Here is a 19,857-nt window from a genome sequence, read left to right as displayed (position 1 = left end):
CACAACATTTGCAGCCATTGCAACAGTTTTTTGTATGAATATGTTTATAACTCTGTGACGGAGCATGAACTATTGCAAACTGATTCAAGACAAAGATCTTCAAATAGGCTTGAATTTCATAGGTTGTAATATAAGTATGAAAGATTTTAATCTTCATTGACCCAAGATCAAACAGTACCAAATATGGATAGATTTGGTTTTGTTCCCTTCTTGGGTTATATAAGGAGAACCACAAATCTCTATTTTCTTCATAAACAGACAAAGAGTTTGACAGATGAACTGGATTTCTAATTAGGATACACACTTTTAAGACAACGGGATGACCCTAAACATTGACAAGAGGAACAAAAAATATGGTTTTGACAAATGTTTGATGATTGATTGGGGGGGGGGGGGGTGACCCTAATCTTCTTATCTAAGAAGAAAAAGGGGAAATTGGGTTTGTTTACATCACAAAGTACATATTTAAGGTCACTTACTTTCATCATTATAAATGAATAAAAATGGCTCAAGAAATTGGCTCGGATATCACCTAGGAGCTTTGCTCAGAGCCCCTGTCTTGTCTTGTTGTGAAAATTACCTCGGTAGTTTCTAGTTTCAGATACGTACGAGGAAAAATAGAAAGTGGGGCCGTGCCCTTGGGTCTTGTTGCTCTCTTAATTACTTATAATATATTAATATATACGTATTTATGGAGAGTCATGCCTTGGCCAAAATGTCTGAAAGGTGCTTTTGATAATTTGACTTCTGCAACATCAATATATGGGGTAGTAAAAGTCTAAGGCCGTCTAATCCTGGTTATATATATATATACTATATATGTATTCTTATTATGCAACGGCTGCAAGGGATATGAACTGTTTTCACACGTACATGCTTTGTCTTGGACCAATAGGTATTAAATATCATTTGATTAAATAATTATAATAACACGCGTGATTTGTTTTATTTTTATATATACAGACATCTAGTTATATACATAAAAGTTACGTTTTTTTTTTATTTTTAATTGTTGAAATGTCTTTTTAAAGATATAAAGAGACAAAGTTTAATATGATCAGAAATATCTTTTAATTATTTTTTATGTAAAATTTTGAATTCGTTTTTAAATATGATTATAATTGGATTTTTTTAAAATGCAAAGTTAATTAATTTATGCGAGAAATTGGATGCAACCTTCCTTGGATATGGACTGATAGACAGTCATGATGTACCTTTGAAAGAAAGAAATAAATGGGATCTGGTTACCATTTGTAAATGAGTCCAAAATGCATATGGGATGCCATATGGCATATGCTGTTGCCTTTCTTCATGGCTTGAAAAGGCAACTTGTATCCAACACATAGTTTATCAAATGGATAATTTATGAAGATGGTGACTTATTTCTATATTTTAGGAATATAAAGAGCATATTTATATATGCTTTTAATCAACTTAATTGATTTTGTAAGGAATTACTTTCATTATTATTATATGAAACCTTGGGTCCTAATCAACATAATAACCTTTACTTGAGGAAGAAAACTCAAAACAAGTCAACAAAAAAAAAAAGAATATCCGTTTTTGCATTTTTTTTTAATTGAGAGAAAGTGAATTCGAATATTACTTTTTAAGTAAAAGATCATGCATCAATTAATAAGTTAAATACTCGAAGTGCCTAAAGTGGTGGAATACTTAAACACTATGAGAACTAAACAGGGTTAACTGGGGATGCCTTATTTGTCACTTAGAATGCATAATTAAGTAAGTTGCAACATGCAAAAGGAAAATTTTATATGTGAGATAATGTTAAAAAATCTGAAAGAAACAATTTTCACTATTTAAAACTCAATAATTGAAACAACTTATTATAGAGATCATGAAGGAGATTGGTCAGATTTGGGATCCTAGTCGTCTCACTAAGCTTAAAAGTGTTTACTTTTTCAACTCTTTTAACATATGAACAGCAACATCATAGTCCATATCAAATCAGTTGGTGGGAATCAAATCTTTCAAAGCACCCGGATGTAAATTTGCATTTCTTTTTCTTTTTCTTTCCCTTTTTTCCCCACAGGAAACGGGTTTATTGCAATCTGCCTTGTTGTGATTTGATGCATCTAGCAGCCAGCAATGGAGTAGAATATTGGGAATTAAGAAATGTCCAGTGGAGCAGTTCTTTTTTTTTTTTTTTTGGGGGGGGGGGGGGGGGTGGGTGAATTTTGACCATTATATGTTTTCTATCTCTCTTCATCTTGGCTTCTTTTAGCCTATTGCTTCATATATTTATTAAGTTTAATGTGCTGCAAGGAGATTCACATGTCTATATTGTGACATATCGAGGTGCTGCTTTTGTTCGCATTTTAGTAATCAAACATAATGAACTTTGCTATGTAAGAAAGCATCAGCAGCACATCACCTTCCCTTAACAACTACCCCTTTAACAGGCCAATGCTATTTCACCAAGAAAATTCATTTGCATTCTGTTGGAACTAGCAGCAATTAGAAGTTTACTGCAAAGAGGCAAATACCCAGTATCAACTAAGCAGATTTTGATAAAAAAAAAAAAAAAAAAAAACTAAGCAGATTTTGACCAATGAAAGTATGAAAGGAGAAAATTGCATTGTTTAGTTAAGCAGGTAGCAGCCTAGCATCATGATTTTCTGGCTTTATTTAGTAGCTAAACTTGGGGTAATTTGCAATAAGAAAAATGATATGGGCCATGGCTTATATAGGTATATTCCAGTCCCATGTGCAATAATGTAGGCTAGCTGCTGAGCAATTGTTATCAGTCTTCTTATCAACATCAGCAAGTCACCGACTCTCTCGATTAACTGCCACTTGTGCTTTGGATCTACCAAGTGCCCATTTTTCCATATCTCTTCTCATGACTGATCAATTAGTGCTCTTTATACCTTTAATGGAGTCAAGATATTTACTATTATCTTGGACAAAAGGTTTTCAAAACAAGCGGCTGCTGCAACTGTTTTCCTTGCATCAAGCAAAACGACCAACTTTTTGCTTTTGATTTTCGAGGTTTTCTTTGTCCCTCGGAAAAGGGTTTGTATAATTTTATTGGAATGTCTTTAGCTCAAAAGGATTAAGTCATCAAGATAATGTTTCTTTCGCTTTCTTCTTGCTAATTTTGACTCTGTTTTCCTGCCAATACAACTCAAACAATTTTCCAATCAAGTAACACATTTTTTGAAGGTCATTGATTTGACCTGCAGAAGGCTAAGATCACACGGCGTTTTGGTACCAAATCCTGAACCTAAAAATGGTGGTTTCCTCCCCGACCACCGTATACATTTCCATGTCCGTGCCACCCACGTCAAAGGATGATAGTGAAAGTGAAGCCTTTGATTTGTTAGCATACATTTTTCCAATATACGTATATAAAAGACATGGCGTCAAGTCGCCTAGCAATCAATGCCAATAATAACTCGTCCACCAAACTTTCCGACCGGTAGTGCAACCGTGCCCAATTCCTCGTACGATGGATGAAGAAGGTAAACAAGGGTTCCGATTGAACCCGATTCTCGTCGGCCTTCTTGGGGTCATTGCCGGAGCCATCATGTTTGCTACATTTCATTTAGTTTCCTCCGTTTGTAATTGCTATCGCAGGCAGGTGGTAGACACTGCCAATACAAGCCAAAATGTTGAACGTAATCAGCAGGAAAGGGCTAGTGACAGAATCAGAAGCCCTTCCACGCCGAGGTTAATTCCAATATTTAGATACAGCAAGGATTGCAATGAAGAAACTTGTGCTATTTGCTTGAGTGATTTCAAGGAAGGGGAGCAAATTCGGGTATTGCCAGACTGCTTGCACATTTTTCATGTGGCATGTATCGATGCGTGGCTAAATTTGCACTCCAATTGCCCGCTCTGTCGTGCCGATACTTCACCTCCGGAGCAAGTGGCCGTGCCCTTGCCGGATGCTGACGGACCACAACCTATGGAACTTAACCGGTTGCCGGATTTTGGGTTGTAACTTTCAAATGATGAGATGGATGGTGGCTTTACTGTGGAGCTAGCTAGCTGGCTAGCTTGCTTAGCTACCCTTCATTAATGATTGTTTTTTTTGCTTGGAAGTGACTCAAAGCGAGAGAAAATAAAATGCCTAGCGAATGAGAAACAAATTACATGCATATATTTCGTTAATGTCAAAAAGAGATATAAATAGAGCATCATTCTTTTCTATGACTTTTGGTCCCTGCCCTCAACCCACCCTTATCTTCCCTCTCCACGTTCATTCTCTTGGATATTCATGTTTCAAACGTCAAACACTTCAAACGCTTCAAACGAAGAAAGCTTAAGAACAGTTTCTAATGCCCAAAAGTCCAACATTCATCATAGTAAGATAAGATTCATTCAAATTTGAATTTAAGCCCCTTAACAACATTAGCACAAACTCGTCGATAAGATCAAGCAGAATTAAAATATTATTGCATGTTCTATGTAAATATATCTTAATAGAATCCCTGACAATCCTCTGGTCCTGTCGAGGCTAAGGATGAAAACGTATATTAGTAGGTTTCCTGGTTTCAAAGCCTGCTTTCAATTGGGTCTGATTATCCCATTACAATCGAGGTCAGGGATCATGAATTCTACTGGGTCTGGTTACATTTAATATGGGCCTCTTTTTCCCAGTAGTAGATTAGGTATTGACTTTGGTTCAGTCCAAAGCATAAAACAAGGACCAAATGGGTCAACATTTTTTTCGGCTTAAAAACAAAGTTCATAAACCAGTAACATGCTTTGCTTTCATGATGTTACGTGAGTTTTGTCCCACAACCCCACATTTTCCCTTCAATTATTGCTATTGAAAATTCCAGAAAAACAAATCAACGCTACCGGCCACCGCACCATCTGTTCCTTTACCTGCTGGAATAAAAATTGACAAGCCACCGATTTTAGTCTTTTACTATCGTGTTCTTTTTCTTTTGTGTTTTTTCTCCTTATCAATGGAGAACTCACCTACCGTTATCAGGCCACCACCACCACCACCTCAACCACCGCCGTCCTTCGTTGCATCACCACCAGTTTCCCAGCTTGATAACACCACTAACAGTACTAGTATCAGGTCACCTCCGCCGTTACCTTTCTCTTCAACACCCCAGATATACCCTATAGATCAAAACGGAACCGTATCTATAGTGTCAAGCAATCCACCTCCACCTTTCCCCGATTCACCAAGAAGCGTCGATTTATCCCCACTTGAATTCATACTTGCACTAATGGCTGTCATAACGATCCCCGCTATAATCTATGCTTTCTTTTTTGCTGTCAAGTGCCCTCCTTGGACTTCCAGGGAACGTCCCGACAGCCCCAGGGAGCTTCCCAGGGACAGCCGTGGAAGTGGCGTTGAAGTAATTGAGAGGAGGAGGGAGCCTGTTTCAGCTGTTAAGTACCAAAAAGAGACTCATTCTAAAGATATTGGGAATGAGTGTCCTGTTTGTTTATCAGTTTTTGCTGATGGGGAAGAAGTAAGGCAGTTGAGTGGATGCAAGCACTCGTTTCATGCTACTTGCATTGATATGTGGCTGAACAATCATAACAATTGTCCGGTTTGCCGGGCTTCTGTTACTGTAAAGAGGCCTAATAACCATGGTACGACGTCGGGTTCAGCTAGATCTAGAGAGAGTGATCTCCAACAAGGTTTGCCAGATGCAACCAGTTTGGTTTGACATTTCTAGCTTGATTTTTTGATTTTTGTTTCCCTTTCTTGCTTAATTTTTGTTTTTACATTTTGGCCTTCTGAGGCTATATGGAAAGTGAGAATGGAAAATGGAAGATTTGGTATTCCATACTTCACCAAGAATTGGTAATCTAGAATCCAGGCAGCATAGAGACAATTGCTTGAACTCTTCAGACAGAAAATCGGACTGGTCATTTACCCTGAAGTAAATTCCTGATTCACAGGTGCAAAATTGAGTTACTTTTGCTTTTGTTTTCTGTGATTCTGCTTTGGGAAGAAATGAATGGAAGTCATAAATGGAAGTATCTGATCCTCTCTTTTTTCCCTGCATTCCTTATCTTTTCCTTTTAGGGCTTTTTTTTGTTCATGATTCTGAATAGCTTCAGCAATTGTCTTGTCTCAACTACTTCATCAGTCTTGTAATTCTTTTTCTTTCATTTACCAAAAGCAAAAACACAGTCGGATCCGACACGCGTGATCCTCGTTTGGTGTTTTGGGCCTCGACATCATGCTTATTGATAAACAAGTTACTTTTCTAAAGGCTAAGCAAAGAAATCAAGAGTGCAATACAGGTGTACGTACTGCTCTTGCCGATCACTGAATTGCATTGGAATATATGCTTTAGCTATTTGTTTCTGTATATTAATTGATCAAATGACCTGGTTTCACGGTTTCCAGGGCCCCATTCGGGGGGCCCGAAGGTGCGTGGCTACTCTTTGATAGAAAGCAATATCTCAGAGAAAAAAGGCTCTAGATTTTCTAGTCTGTGGAATCTGGATTCTGCTGTTGCTGCAGTCAAGAGGGTCCATGATTGTTGCAGCATGTGTTTGTGCATAATGCATCTTGAAATCTTGATGGTTTGCTTTGGTTAATAATGTCGCAAAGTCAATTTTCGTGCTTTGCTTTGGTAGCGGATGTCTCCAAATCTCAATGCCTCGACAGCTAATCTGTCACTTTTATTTTTGGTTGTTTCCATTGTAAATTACAGAAGCTCTCTTCTGTTTAACACTGGAAATTCAATAACTAGTTACGCAAAATCTCTGAGATTTCTGATCTTGTCAACGGAAAGTATATTTAGTGACAATCAAAAGAAAAAACAAAGCCATTCTTGTCCGATCTACGCATTTTACCAAGGGGTGGTTCAATCCTTCATTTTTGAATAATAATTTTTTATGCTTATTATTCAAATTAGATTATAAATAATAATTTTTAATATAAAATTTAAGTTTTATATATTTTACTTTTTGTTTATAAATTTCTTATATTTAATGTACTACTTATTAAAATTTATTAATTGTTTTAAATATGATTTTAATTTATTAACTTAATTTGCATTAATAATATACATAAAAATTAATTTTAAATTTATTTTAATAGAATATTTAACAAGTAGAGTCTCAAAGGTTCGAATACAAATTTGAATTATAAATTAAAAATTTAATTAAATATTTATAAAATTGTGATATTTTATTAAATAATAAAATTCGGATTATAATACTTTCAAAATAAATCTTGAAAACACGAGCTTTTTATCCATGACATCTCAAGCCCACACAAAGTATACGACCCATTCATCTTAACATCTTGTCCTGTGATACCAATATCTTTCAATTGCAGCAGGAAATTTCCTTTGTCATTCATCATAGAAGGTAAAGTAGTTGTACCATTTTCTCAGAAAATGTGAGAAATTTTTTTTTTTTTTTTTTGTTTTTTGCTTGGGATATCTAGTTCAACTTCTAGTTTGGTGACAAAAGGGTTTCCTTAGATATTGGGTTACAGATGGCTTGTGCTCAAAGATCCAATGGCACACTTACTTGATTTTCACTTTAAAATCTGTTGGAGATGATTAAATTTGGTTCTTGATTAAATGCAATGAACCAATCAAAAGAGAATATTCCAAACCCTTAATCATCTAATAATTGTCATTGTCAAATTATTTAATTATAGAAACATTAATCCTACTTTTCAATCTAATCACTTTTGAGCGCAACTTGATTTCATGTAAGGAAAATGACAGAAGGAGAAATAAAATAATCAAGAAGAAAGATTTTTATAATGGCAATTCTTCTTCTTCACTTTCAAGTGAAAGGCTATGTATCTACTAAATCTTAATTAAAAGGGATAGAAAAAGGAAGCCCTATCACTTGAGAAACATCAAGACCTTATACAATATGCCAACATTTATAATAAAAATTTTTAAAATTTTTTAATCAGTTGACAAGTTATAGTCCTTGCATGTAAAATTATTTTTTAATATTATTAAATTTATCTGTCATAAGTTTTTTTTTTCACTTCTATGAAAATTAAGATAAAAATTTTAATTTTTTGATGTATTTTATATTAAGATCGAATATTTTTTATAATACAGGTGTTTAATGCTTTTTAAAATAAAAAATAAAAAATATGAAAAAATATTTTTTTAATATAAAACATAAAATGAGAAGGAAAATTTCATTTTGAGACATATAAAAGGAAAGAGGGAGTAAGAGTATTGTATTATTTAAATATATTAACCATTTATTAAGACAAAGATCTTTAAAAAATATAAGCGTTAGATGAAACCAATCGACGGTTACGAATAAATTAAGAACAAGATTACCAAGGCAACGCATAACACCAGATGGTAACCTACGATTCAAATTAAAATTCCGACCTATATTGTTTCCCTCTCCGAGTACAGTACGAAGTAAGCGAACTCGTCTTCTTTTCATACCTCTTCAACAGAAACCTGTCACGCCGACACCCAATCCGACACTTTACCTTCTCCAAATAAAAAATCGAATCTCACCCCCTAAGTTTTAGCTCTCTGGTCCGGAAATTTTCCCCAAATAATAGATTAATGAAAAGAACTCAGTTTCCTTATTCTCCAGATCGATCATGGCTTTTGCTAGTACTTGTAATCTCAATCATTTCACTCACGTTTCTTCTCGCGTTAACTTTTACCCAAAGTGAATCCTCTTCTTCCGAAACCGATTTCTCTTTTCACCAACCGAAATTTACTTTCTCTGAACGGGATTACCGCCGTTTACCCAAGTTACCGAGATTTGCTTATTTGATATCGGGGACGAAAGGGGATGGGCCACGTGTCAAGCGATTGCTGCAGTCGGTTTATCATCCGAGAAATTACTATGTGCTCCATCTTGATCTAGAAGCCTCGGACTCCGAGCGGCTGGAGCTGGCTAAGTACGTGAAGTCGGAGGGCGTGTTTAGAGAGTTTGGGAACGTGATGGTGATCGGGAAGGCTGATTTGGTGACTTATAAGGGGCCCACCATGATTGCTAGCACGCTTCATGCGGTGGCGATTTTGCTGAAAAAAGCGAAAGAGTGGGATTGGTTCTTGAACCTTAGCGCATCAGATTATCCCCTCATGTCTCAAGATGGTAAGAAACATTTTTATTATACTCTGACTTGGAAATGTTAAGTTGTTGAGACTTGGCCGCGGTTGAAATTTTTTATTCTTTTGTAGCCATTGGATGGATAATTTGGATAGTTGTGGTGTGAGCATAAATGGGTTGGCAATGAGAGGGATTGAATGATTTGAAACGGGTGTCAAAGCTTGTATTCCCTTTTAAAATTCATAATAAGTAGGATTTAGATATTGTTATTGGAATTTTGGTAGTGTTTGACAGTGATAGAGCAGAAAATTATAATCTAACTCTTTTTGTATGTTTATTTTTATATTATAGTAAAGAAAATTTCGATTTTATGTGGTACGTATAAAATGGAACGAGAAGGAGATCAAGTATTACTACCTGGTATGATGGTCTCGGTGAGTTACATGACTATGGGCAATCATATGCTCATGATCATAATCCATCATACTACCAACATGGGAAGCAAACTTTTGGAGTATGATTCAACCAACAAAACCATAGGTGGATTAAAGTCGGTTCCCCTAGTTAGATATTTGATGCAAGTTAGTCATGATGAATATGTTACTCATGAGGAAAATTATTTAATTGGTTATCAAAATATTAGGACATGCCTCAATATTGTCTAATAACTCAACTTACCAATGAGAGTGAGGCAAATGAGCTTCCATGGAATTCAATGAGGTATTAAGTATTCTTAAACATTTCAACTTTATATTATTTGGTGTTTAGGAAACTCAATATTTTACAAATTTTTTCAATTTATTTCTAAATCTATTATATAATATATTAATCTTGATACAGGATAAATATCTACCAATATACTTGTGTATCCTTTTAGTATGCTATAATTCCTATATTATGATTCTAAAATATGTATGAATAAATGAATAAACATATGCTGAAATTTCGTTTCAAACTTCCAACATTTTCTGAAATATGTGTTTGTTTCTTTTTCCATTTTTTACCGATATTTGTCTATATTTTTATATCCGCTGATATATCCATCATATCTCTGTAATTTGGAGGGCCCGATGGCGATATATGATATTGATATCTAATTCCTTGGCCGTGGCATGTATTTGGTGATGAGTTTGCATGAAATGGTTATTAAAAGCAACTGCTTATCGTATGTGGGTGATTAAGTGCAAGCTTGTTTCTTCAGGAGGTGTCTTCATTATTCAGTGTGTTTTAACTTGGCTTTTCCCCTTTGTGAATCAGCAATCATTGCCACCTGCAATTGCAGCAACTATAGCTTTTTCATTCTCTTGAAAAGATTGACAAATATAAAATTTTGCTAGGCATGCTTCAGTAATCATGCTAATTGTGTATTAATTTTTGTTTCAGATATTGTGCACATCTTTTCTTACTTGCCTAGGGATCTGAACTTCCTGGAGCATACAAGTAGCATTGGTTGGAAAGAGTAAGGATCCAATACATGTGTTCCACTTTCTGTACGGTGTTTTCTGCTGTGATTACTCACCTCTGTGGCTTTCTCTGAATGTAAGTTCATTTTGTGTTTGCAGATACCAAAGAGCAAGGCCCATCATTATAGATCCAGGCTTATATCATTCAAAAAAATCTGGTGTATTTTGGGCTAAGGAGAAAAGATCCTTGCCTGCTTCTTTCAAGTTATTCATGGGTGATGCTTTTATATTTTCCTTTTTATTTTTCATTGATCTGTCCACTCCAACCTCTTTATCTAGTAAAACTTGATGTTAGAACATTCTCGGATAAGTTGTCACTTATCAGCTGAGTGTATAGAAGCCTGCAGGTGCAACAAATGGTTTTCATTAGATTTAAGTAGATGTAGGAGATTCAATTAATGGATGCAATGTTAGATACTTGAGAAATAGTAGATATGGTTAATGAACGATTATTAGAGATAAATTTGCAATTCTCTGATTTTACTTTTGCTGTTGAAGATTGGTATCTGTGTTTTGGTAGATCATCTAATATAATAGGGGAAATAGTGTGGAGGGGTTTTTTAGAACTGCTAGTCAGACATAAATCTCCTGAAACATTGAGTACAAGTTAAACTGTGTCATGTAATATTTTTTTGCGACAGAATAGTAACATTTTCAACGTTTCTTTAGGGATCCTTATGCAACCTTACATTTTGATAAGCTTCTGATGGAAGTAAATCACTGTTTTAGAGTTTGTTTTAGCTCTTTGTTACAGTCGGTTACGCCGGCTCCAAGATAAGTTCTTTCAGGGGGAAAATTTGCTTGTATTCTAGATTGCTGGCCTTTGAAATTATCGTCTGATCTAGAAATAACATAGCCAGAGTAGGTTGCATGAACTTTGAACATAAGCATATGTTGTAAATATTTGCTTATTTATAAATTTTACGAAGTCATGTTTGTATCCGCAATAGATTCATTATATATCCTGAAATGTTGATATATAATTCCAGGGTCCGAATGGGTGGTGCTGACAAAATCATTTCTTGAATTCTGTGTCTGGGGATGGGATAATCTCCCTCGAACTCTCCTTATGTACTATACAAATTTCCTGTCATCTCCAGAAGGCTACTTCCACACTGTAATCTGCAATAACAAAGACTACCAGAATACAACGGTAAATCACGACTTGCATTATATAAGATGGGATAATCCTCCAAAGCAGCACCCAATGACTCTAACATTGGAACATTTTGATGACATGGTTCAAAGTGGAGCCCCTTTCGCTCGCAAGTTTGCCAAGGATGATCCAGTCCTTAACAAAATCGACAAGGAGCTCTTACGGAGGTCCTATGGTCAGCTTACTCCTGGGGGTTGGTGTGTTGGGGGTTCCTATTCGGGTAAAGATCCTTGTGTAGTTTATGGTAATCCAAATGCTGTTAAACCTTCTGTAAGTTCAAAGAGGCTAGAGAAGCTGTTGGTGAAACTTCTTGATTCTGAAAGTTTTAGATCAAAACAGTGTAAATAATTTTTTTGTAATACTCAATATATTTCCCCCCAATTTTTTTCACCTATCATGGTAGCTTCTTTTGTCGAGATGGTCATTGTTCCTTTGAAGATCTAATGCAGTGGAAGACCGGGAAAAGTGAGAGAATTTGATTCTGTCATGAAACAGGATAACAGAACCGACAGGCTGCTGTCTATATGCTCTCATTAGGGTCTGAATTCAATCTAAGAAGCATGTCAAAATGATTCTTGCTTGGCACAGCCCACACACATGAATGCCTTTCTCCTTCCTCCTCTTTTCCCACATCCTTGTCCCTTGAAACAATGTAGCAGTACCCTGAAAGAAGGAAGATTCATGTTCCAAATTGCTCAACATTATGATCTAAGTTGCCACCAACAAGGAGAGCTTCTCCATCCTGAAATTGAAATCATAAACCATAAATAATAAAGCACAAAAAAAAAACAAGGACGTTGACCAAGTGCTGTCGGACCGGTCAATGGATCCGGGTTGATTTGGTACACCCCCTTGAAAAGCCCGATCAACAACTCAACCAATTGGTGACACGCGGTCCACCATGGACTAATTTGTAATTTCAAAAAAAAAGTAAGGGGTAATTCTGTAATTTGGTAGTTCCTTAACTCTTGACGACGGATCTATTCATGGAAACATAAACATTTAGCGGGAACACAATTCGTTTCTGTTTCGTTTAAAAGCTTCATATCTTTAGCTCTTTTTTAGGGTTTTTTTCTCTGCTTTTAATCTTAATTCACTGACCAATCATCAGGTTCGTCCCCTTTTTTCCTTTGTTTATCAACGTTAATTTTGTTTATAATTTGTGATCAAACCTCCTTACGACCTTTTCTTTCACAATTTTTTTTCCTTATATTTTAGTATTGCATTCTGATCTGTAGTTTTAGGGTTATTTTTGGTTGACGCAATGTGAATAATGGGCAATTTTAATTTCAAAGTTCTTAATAGGAGTTAATCTTAGTCATTGTAAATCAACCAATGAGAGAATCTAAAAAATTTGTGCAAAGTTCATAATCAACGGATGCTAAGTAAAAGTAGCAGCATCGCTTGAATTATTACAATTTTGATTCAATTTCAATTGTTTTAGTCAATTCTTGCTTAGATTGACTTGCATTTGCTTTCGTTGGAATCTTGTCTGATGAATTTTGTGTTAGCTTTATTTAGAGTTTGTATGGTCTCTTGGTAATGCGGCTGAAAAAGGGTTAATTGCTTCGTTTTCTGGTAAGGAAGTTAGTGACTGAATATCATGGACGACCCATATTTAGAAGATAGTCCTTCTTGTGAGCAAAGTCCGGTTGCAACTCCATCAAATGCTTCAACTTCTGGGAGTGCTCGTGGATTGAATCAGTCAGCAGTCAAGCAGAGGAATGCGAGTGCTGATGTTGTTGATGGGTGATTACAGTTTTCATATAAATTCTGTTTTTCTTTGTTCTGCACCTTTCCTTTGATCAGATGTTCTATATCTGTTTTAGTAGCTCTACTTAAGAACTTGAGCCAGTGAGTACTGGTTCTGTTAGCCTGCAAGAAGTTGGTACTTCAGGCTTGTTATTGCTTAAGTTTCTTTCCCTTCTTCTTAAATCTCAATTTGTGATACTCTCGTTCCTTTTTGTTTCTTTTACATTTTTTTCTTCCAAATAACCAGTACAACGAGGAAAAAGGTATCAAGAATGCCTGGTGGGGGGCTGCGCCAGTTCAGTGTTATGGGTTAGTAATTCTTTTTCTTATATATTAGATTACATGTAATCTATTTTCTTTTGTATTTTTTATGATATCTCAAATTCTTGATACATTCCTTGAGAAATATAGGAAAGCTAGGTATGGTAAAGATTTAGTGAGGTTGATGTACTTAAATTATTGATTTTTTCTGGCACCATTGATGACTATTTTTGGCTTCCATGTTCATCTTTATTGACTTGAATGATTTTCTCAGTTTGTAAGAAGTTGGAGAGTAAGGGGAGCACTACATATGCTGAGGTATGTATTCTCATTCAGATTTGTTTAGGTGAATGAGTTTGTAAGAACTCAGAAGGAAGTCATGAGGCAGAATTATTTAAAATTTGACTTTAGTAATTGTTTTTCTCTTCTAGGTATATGAGGCTTCAGTTACTGTTGATGTTCATCATGTGAATGTGAATGATATGGTGGCTCAAATAGGAATTTTATTAAGTTCTGGGAAGCTATATAATGTGCTGTAGTTATGAACGTTCAGAATAGTATATTCTGAGAACCTCAGAGAACTTGGTTACTATTGCTTTTTATGAAAATATGGTTGCTGTTGGAGTCTTAAAATTTGGAATCACATCTTTTAAGTAATATATCACATGAGATACTGTTATGATGCTCTAGAACTGTGTAATATGCTGTGTTACCAAATCTGTCATTGTAAATCACTGTGGTCAATATAATATATATAAGGTTTCAGTCCTTTCCTGAGATAAGATTTTCTTATATCTTGATTACAGTATCTCTTGCCATATCTTTTCTAAAGCAACCCTTAATTTTACGAGTTGAGTTAAGTGGTTTATGATTCTCAGGTCGCAGATGAAATTATAGAAGAGTTTGCCACTGCTCAGACTAACACAGCAAGATCTTTGGATGAGGTTTAATTTCCCCATGAATTTTAAGTACTTATTCTTTAATTATGGGATGCTTGCCACTTAAATGTATTGCAATCGAATTGAACATTTTATGGTATTCAGTTCCACGAGAAGAATGTTCGACGGCGGGTTTATGATGCACTAAATGTACTTATGGCATTGGATATCATTACAAGGGAGAAGAAGGAAATCAGTTGGAAGGGACTTTCTACTACTACACAAGCGAAGAATTTGGAAGAACTTAAGGTTGATAACCTTTGGAGCATTAATTATTTTATGTAACAACATTGTTTGATAGAACTCACACATTACTATGAACACATGAATTTACATGAGGAAAGATTGTTCTATAAACTGCATGACTGTGACTTATTCTTTTATACTTGTAGGCACTTCATGTTCAGCTGATGACAGGGATTGCAAAAAAAGCAGCCTATTTGAAAGATTTAGAAGAACAAGTAAGTTTCTTTTGATACTTTTTAGAAAACACACTGGCATTAATAGAAACCTTTGTGCTATAGATCTGGAGAGAGATTGGAGATCTATACTCATGAGCCATTGACAACTTAAGTGCATAAATCCTTTTTTTTTACTTTCTCTTTTTTATTTTGTGTGTTCTTCAAAAGCCATGGTTGACCATTTAGGAAATGTTCTGAATTACTTGAGCAGGAGATCTGGTTCAATTTTCATCATAGGCATCTTTACCTCCTAGAGAAACTTGGGGTGACAACTGTCTGAAGTTATTTTTCTGCTCATTTTTTTCTGCTAATGGAGTGGCTTTATCAGCTTAATGCTATGCCTAAAGTGTCTGTGGAAAAATAAAAAAGATTGCAGGTCTCCAGAATATTATAGAACGAAACCAGCAGTTGCTCAAGAAAAGTAGTGCTCCTAAAGAAGGATTTACATTGCCATTTATACTGGTTCAAGTATGCATGTTTCTATCTTTCCTAACTAGTTAAAAGTTACAATGTTCATTGTTCCCTTCTCTTTTTTTCTGCTTTAATCTGTGTGTATGAGTGTGACAATTTATTTTCAGGTTTGTTATTAATTTCAGCAGTACTCATTTGCTCTCCCCTTTCTCCTGTCTACAGACTAGCCCACATGCTACTGTTGAGATTGAGATTTCTGAGGACATGCAACTGGTACACCTTGACTTCAACAGGCAAGTATACCTCATTTTATCATGGAAAATACCACTTGTTTTTTTCTTTCTAATTTTGATTTTTACCTCAGCAGTCTCAGCTTTTGTTCTCATTATTTTTATCTTATGGGCAGTACACCGTTCTCCTTGCATGATGATGCTTATGTTCTGAAGTTAATGCGCTACTACCAACGACCAGAAAGTAGAAACACTTCACAAAGTTCTTCAATTCATTCATCTTCAAGCTCTTGCAAGGCAACTGTAAAACCATTTTACTGGAATTCTGAAACAGAGACTCCCAGATGACAGAATATCCGAAAGATGAATAGAATCACTATAGCCCCTAACAAACACATGTAAAACCAAATCCATGGTACATGTACAGTGTTATTCAATTAAAAAAAGTAAGTGATTATTTTGCATCTCTTATGAGATCTTCTCTCAATATGTTTTTCGAATATTGGGCTGAGTGGGAGGCTGGGGGACTTGTATTTGAGATTTGGGATTTTTGTGAGGACCTAGTGGAGGAAATGCTGAGGACTCAGGATAATGGTAGTAAAATTTTTTTAAGATTATGCAAGTTATTTTAACTGCTAATGCTGTGCAAATTCAACAAATAGTCTTTTTTCTTTTCCATTTTATCTCTAATGGAAGAAGCCGATTTGATCTTAAATTAATCTTGTTTAAGAATATGAATTTTGGACCGCAATGGATGGTTTAGTCTCAATGTCATGGATCTAGATTTTTAATCTAAAAGATGTGCTTATTAAGTGAATTAAGAATATAGATTTATCCCTTAGAAAACATGGTTTAGGAACTTGATTAGGGTATAAAGAACCTGATTAGTGAGTAGAGTTTGAAACTTCCTTTCCTGAAGCTCATACAGCAGGGCCAAAGCGGCGATGACATGTGCCGCGTTGGAGAGCGTAAAAGGCACGCGCCTCAAAAGGAGCGTTAAAAAATAGCACTGAAATTTATATATTCCCATGCAAAAATAAAGGAAACGAGTGGGGAAGGGGAACAGGCCGGACCGGGAAAAAGGTTCACTCGGTCGGGACACTTCGATTGTTGCACACCACCAAAGCACCCCCCAAGAAGCAACTTTTTCTTCTTCTTCTTTTAATTTAATACTTAAAAAAAAACTGCTTAATTCTAAAGTAATTAAACTCTTAATCTCACCATAAATCATAATTAAACCTTGTTAGTTAATTAATTAATTCATGTAAGCTGGTTTGCACTCTCTCTCTCTCTCTTCCGTACATTTCTAAATAGCACCAATTTTTTTTGCATGCAGGAGGAGAACCACTACTCTTATTTTTCTGATCACTTAGTATCACTACACTGTACTCACTCTCCTCAGTATAAATAAATAAAAACATGAAGAAAAAGAAGCTTATAGGTTAAGAAACATCGCCTTCTCTAAACCCTAAAAAGTAACAAAACAAAAAGAGGTCGAGTGAGAAGGAACAAGAACTTAATTAATTATATATGTATATGTATAAATAGATATATAATATAGTATATATAAAGGACCTTCCTTTTAATTTTTTTTGCTTCTCTCTTTCATTCCACATCTTCCTCCCTCCTTCTTTCTTTCCCTTTCTCTTTTCTCTCTCTCTCTCTCTCTCTCTTTCTGTAACACTCTTGTTTGATGTGATTCTCCACTATTAGCTCACAAAAACGCAACAAACCTTTACAAAAAGGAAAAGAAAGAAGGAAGGAAACCATGGTTTTTACCTCCATCCCAGCTTATCTTGATCCAGCCAACTGGCAACAAGTAAGGGGTGTTTTTTCTTTTGTTTGTTTTTCTTTGGATTTGTTTCGAAGGTTTCTTTGCCAAAAAAGCAAAAATTCAAAAGATAAATATTCCTATTACTTTTGTTATATCGTGTTGAATATACCAGATATTTGATTGCTTCTTTTTCTTCTGTTTTTACAGCATCCGAATCATCAACCTGGTGCGAGTAGCGGTGCAAGCGCCCATCAGCTTCCCCCTCCCCCACCACCACCACCACCTCCACAGCCTCATGGAGGAGGTGGGGCCGGCTCGATCCGGCCGGGTTCGATGGCCGATCGAGCTCGTATGGCCAACATACCGATGCCAGAAGTAGCAACAAAATGCCCAAGATGTGAATCAACTAACACAAAGTTTTGCTACTTCAACAACTACAGTCTCACACAGCCTCGTCACTTTTGCAAAACTTGTAGAAGGTACTGGACTAGAGGAGGTGCCCTAAGAAATGTTCCGGTTGGAGGTGGATGCCGCAGGAACAAAAGAAGCAAAGCCGGAAGTAGCTCGAAATCTCCGGTCAGCGGTGACCGACAGACAGCTTCCGGTTCCTCGAGTACAATTTCTTCAAATAGTGGAAGCACTGCTGATATTTTAGGCCTTGGACCTCAGCTTCCTCCACTGAGGTTCATGGCTCCTTTGCATCATCTTTCCGAATTTGGTGGCAGCGATATTGGGTTGAATTATGGGACAATTTCAGCTCCACTTGGAGGGGCAAGTGACTTAACTTTTCAAATAGGAAGTGCTTTAGCTAGTGGAGGAGCTGGTGGGGGAGGTGGTGCTGCAGCTGCTCCTGGTACTTCTCTTTTGACTATGAGTGGTTTGGATCAATGGCGGCTACAACAACAAGCGCCGCAATTTCCCTTCCTAGGTGGCTTGGAATCTTCTTCTGGGTTGTATCAATTTGAAAGCGGGGGTGTCGAGCCATCGGGTTATGGAGGTGGAGCTGGTCATCAGGTTCGGCCTAAGATATCAAGCTCATCGGCAACCCAGTTGGCTTCAGTGAAAATGGAAGACAATAATCAGCAGGAGCTGAATTTGTCAAGGCAATTTTTGGGGGTTCCAGGAAATGATCAGTACTGGAGTGGAACTGCATGGACAGATCTTTCCAGTTTCAGCTCTTCATCCACCAGCAATCCTTTATAAATTTGGTTTCTCTCTCTCTTTCTTCGAGAGCCTCGTGCTGAAGCTTCGGTTTTTTTGTTAGTGTAGCTTCAATTAAAGAAAAATTAACTATGATGAAGACACAGTTACTCACTTTCCAACTCCATATGGCATCAGTGATCAAACCTGCAGACACCTTATCCAAAGATGGATCATCGAGGACTTAGCTCCTCAAAAATCAACTAAAACCCTAGAATTGGTAGGCTTTTTTCTTTCTTCTTCTTCTTCTTCTGCTTTTACTAGAATTGGTAGATTTCAATGTATGAGCATGTTTTTCCATAGTGAGTGTATCAGTTTCCGGAGCTTCTTGTATCGGGCATATACTGATGATATGCACTAAGCAAAATATATCTGTTTTAAGTCCTATCATATGACAATTTAATGTCTCTTGATGACCTTCTACAAGGGCAGCAAATTAACATTACATTACCAAGTTACTTTACATAATTGAATTATTAATCATTTGCATTGAACAATTTATTCAAAATCCGGAGGTCATAGAATTATGCTGAGATTCATTTGGTAGGAGTTAATAACTTCCTTTTTACATGTTTACAACCCTTCTTCCTTTCTTTCTTTCTTTTGATTGTTTCTACCTTTTAAACTTTCATTTTATTCTCAAGTTTAAAGGGTACAAAGCTTTAAGAAATCTTATTAAAGTTATAACTTCATTTAAAATCATAAGTCTACCAATATGCAAAGTGTCATTTCGTCCTCTTCACAAATGAATTCTTGAACAACAGACCATGGGAATTCAAAGCTCGTTTAGTTGATTTGGACCGCATTTCAAATGATTAATTAACTTGCTCTTTAGCTGTTACTTTATCAGAACATTTTTCCATTACTCTTTAGCCCTTATTTTATCAGAGACAATAAACATTCTTCTCTGATAGTTCATTTCCAGTAACAAGCACCCTACAAGTTAATATCATTATCCCAAAAGCAGAATCTCTTTATAAGCAAATAACTGAAAGCAATGCTTCTCTATTACTCAAAGATCAATATAGTTGTTTCTACTTTCTGGATTTCTGGTTGAACTTAGTAGCTATGAATAAATTAGCGTTTACCTGTTCATCCATGATTAATTTTACCTATATGGATTTCATTTTCCAAAGCAGGAGATGATGATCAAGAAATTTTTGGCATATTGCAATGTGTTTGATGTTACATTCTACTTGTAA

At 35.9% G+C, this 19,857-nt stretch overlaps 5 protein-coding genes across 7 annotated transcripts; all 5 read left to right on the top strand.

The window, feature by feature from the left end:
* Positions 1-3,377: 3,377 nt before the first annotated feature.
* Positions 3,378-4,176, top strand: LOC18597779 (RING-H2 finger protein ATL16-like). Its single transcript, XM_007026988.3, has one exon. The coding sequence runs from the start codon at positions 3,473-3,475 to the stop codon at positions 3,965-3,967; it is 495 nt and encodes a 164-aa protein (XP_007027050.2). The 5' UTR covers positions 3,378-3,472; the 3' UTR covers positions 3,968-4,176.
* A 562-nt stretch (positions 4,177-4,738) lies between these two features.
* Positions 4,739-6,004, top strand: LOC18597778 (RING/U-box superfamily protein). Its single transcript, XM_018121809.2, has one exon. The coding sequence runs from the start codon at positions 4,941-4,943 to the stop codon at positions 5,661-5,663; it is 723 nt and encodes a 240-aa protein (XP_017977298.2). The 5' UTR covers positions 4,739-4,940; the 3' UTR covers positions 5,664-6,004.
* A 2,296-nt stretch (positions 6,005-8,300) lies between these two features.
* Positions 8,301-12,018, top strand: LOC18597777 (Core-2/I-branching beta-1,6-N-acetylglucosaminyltransferase family protein). The gene is made up of 4 exons (XM_018121808.2): positions 8,301-9,054; positions 10,393-10,468; positions 10,572-10,687; positions 11,462-12,018. The coding sequence occupies exons 1-4, from the start codon at positions 8,514-8,516 to the stop codon at positions 11,974-11,976; spliced, it is 1,248 nt and encodes a 415-aa protein (XP_017977297.2). The 5' UTR covers positions 8,301-8,513; the 3' UTR covers positions 11,977-12,018.
* A 616-nt stretch (positions 12,019-12,634) lies between these two features.
* Positions 12,635-16,313, top strand: DPA (Transcription factor DP). 3 transcript variants are annotated; one of them, XM_007026984.3, is made up of 10 exons: positions 12,635-12,739; positions 13,150-13,377; positions 13,628-13,689; positions 13,916-13,959; positions 14,520-14,585; positions 14,685-14,828; positions 14,972-15,040; positions 15,410-15,508; positions 15,674-15,744; positions 15,858-16,313. In XM_007026984.3, the coding sequence occupies exons 2-10, from the start codon at positions 13,232-13,234 to the stop codon at positions 16,027-16,029; spliced, it is 873 nt and encodes a 290-aa protein (XP_007027046.3). In that variant the 5' UTR covers positions 12,635-12,739; positions 13,150-13,231; the 3' UTR covers positions 16,030-16,313. The 3 variants fall into 3 exon arrangements, with proteins under 3 accessions (XP_007027046.3, XP_017976328.2, XP_088662844.1); XM_018120839.2 differs by having other exon boundaries at positions 12,637-12,739; positions 13,216-13,377; XM_088806718.1 differs by having other exon boundaries at positions 12,638-12,739; positions 13,212-13,377.
* Positions 16,314-17,281: 968 nt separating this feature from the next.
* DOF2.4 (DNA binding with one finger 2.4) lies at positions 17,282-19,045 on the top strand. The gene is made up of 2 exons (XM_018120763.2): positions 17,282-17,500; positions 17,663-19,045. Exons 1-2 carry the CDS (start codon positions 17,450-17,452, stop codon positions 18,656-18,658), a joined length of 1,047 nt encoding a protein of 348 aa, XP_017976252.1. The 5' UTR covers positions 17,282-17,449; the 3' UTR covers positions 18,659-19,045.
* Positions 19,046-19,857: the final 812 nt, after the last annotated feature.

Source organism: Theobroma cacao, chromosome 5, assembly GCF_053813885.1.
Source record: "Theobroma cacao isolate CCN51 chromosome 5, ASM5381388v1, whole genome shotgun sequence".
NCBI classification, from domain to species: Eukaryota; Viridiplantae; Streptophyta; class Magnoliopsida; order Malvales; family Malvaceae; genus Theobroma; species Theobroma cacao.
This window is presented reverse-complemented; position numbering and strand designations above follow the sequence as displayed.

Bases quoted from the DNA above. Each gene is read 5' to 3' on its own strand.
- LOC18597779 (XM_007026988.3), top strand. From the start codon at position 3,473: ATGGATGAAGAAGGTAAACAAGGGTTCCGATTGAACCCGATTCTCGTC.
- LOC18597778 (XM_018121809.2), top strand. From the start codon at position 4,941: ATGGAGAACTCACCTACCGTTATCAGGCCACCACCACCACCACCTCAA.
- LOC18597777 (XM_018121808.2), top strand. From the start codon at position 8,514: ATGAAAAGAACTCAGTTTCCTTATTCTCCAGATCGATCATGGCTTTTG. The intron at 10,469-10,571 runs GTAAGGATCCAA...TTGTGTTTGCAG, and splicing joins AGTAGCATTGGTTGGAAAGA to ATACCAAAGAGCAAGGCCCA. The intron at 10,688-11,461 runs GTGATGCTTTTA...ATATAATTCCAG, and splicing joins TTCTTTCAAGTTATTCATGG to GGTCCGAATGGGTGGTGCTG.
- DPA (XM_007026984.3), top strand. From the start codon at position 13,232: ATGGACGACCCATATTTAGAAGATAGTCCTTCTTGTGAGCAAAGTCCG. The intron at 13,378-13,627 runs GTGATTACAGTT...CCAAATAACCAG, and splicing joins AGTGCTGATGTTGTTGATGG to TACAACGAGGAAAAAGGTAT. The intron at 15,745-15,857 runs GCAAGTATACCT...TCTTATGGGCAG, and splicing joins GTACACCTTGACTTCAACAG to TACACCGTTCTCCTTGCATG.
- DOF2.4 (XM_018120763.2), top strand. From the start codon at position 17,450: ATGGTTTTTACCTCCATCCCAGCTTATCTTGATCCAGCCAACTGGCAA. The intron at 17,501-17,662 runs GTAAGGGGTGTT...CTGTTTTTACAG, and splicing joins ATCCAGCCAACTGGCAACAA to CATCCGAATCATCAACCTGG.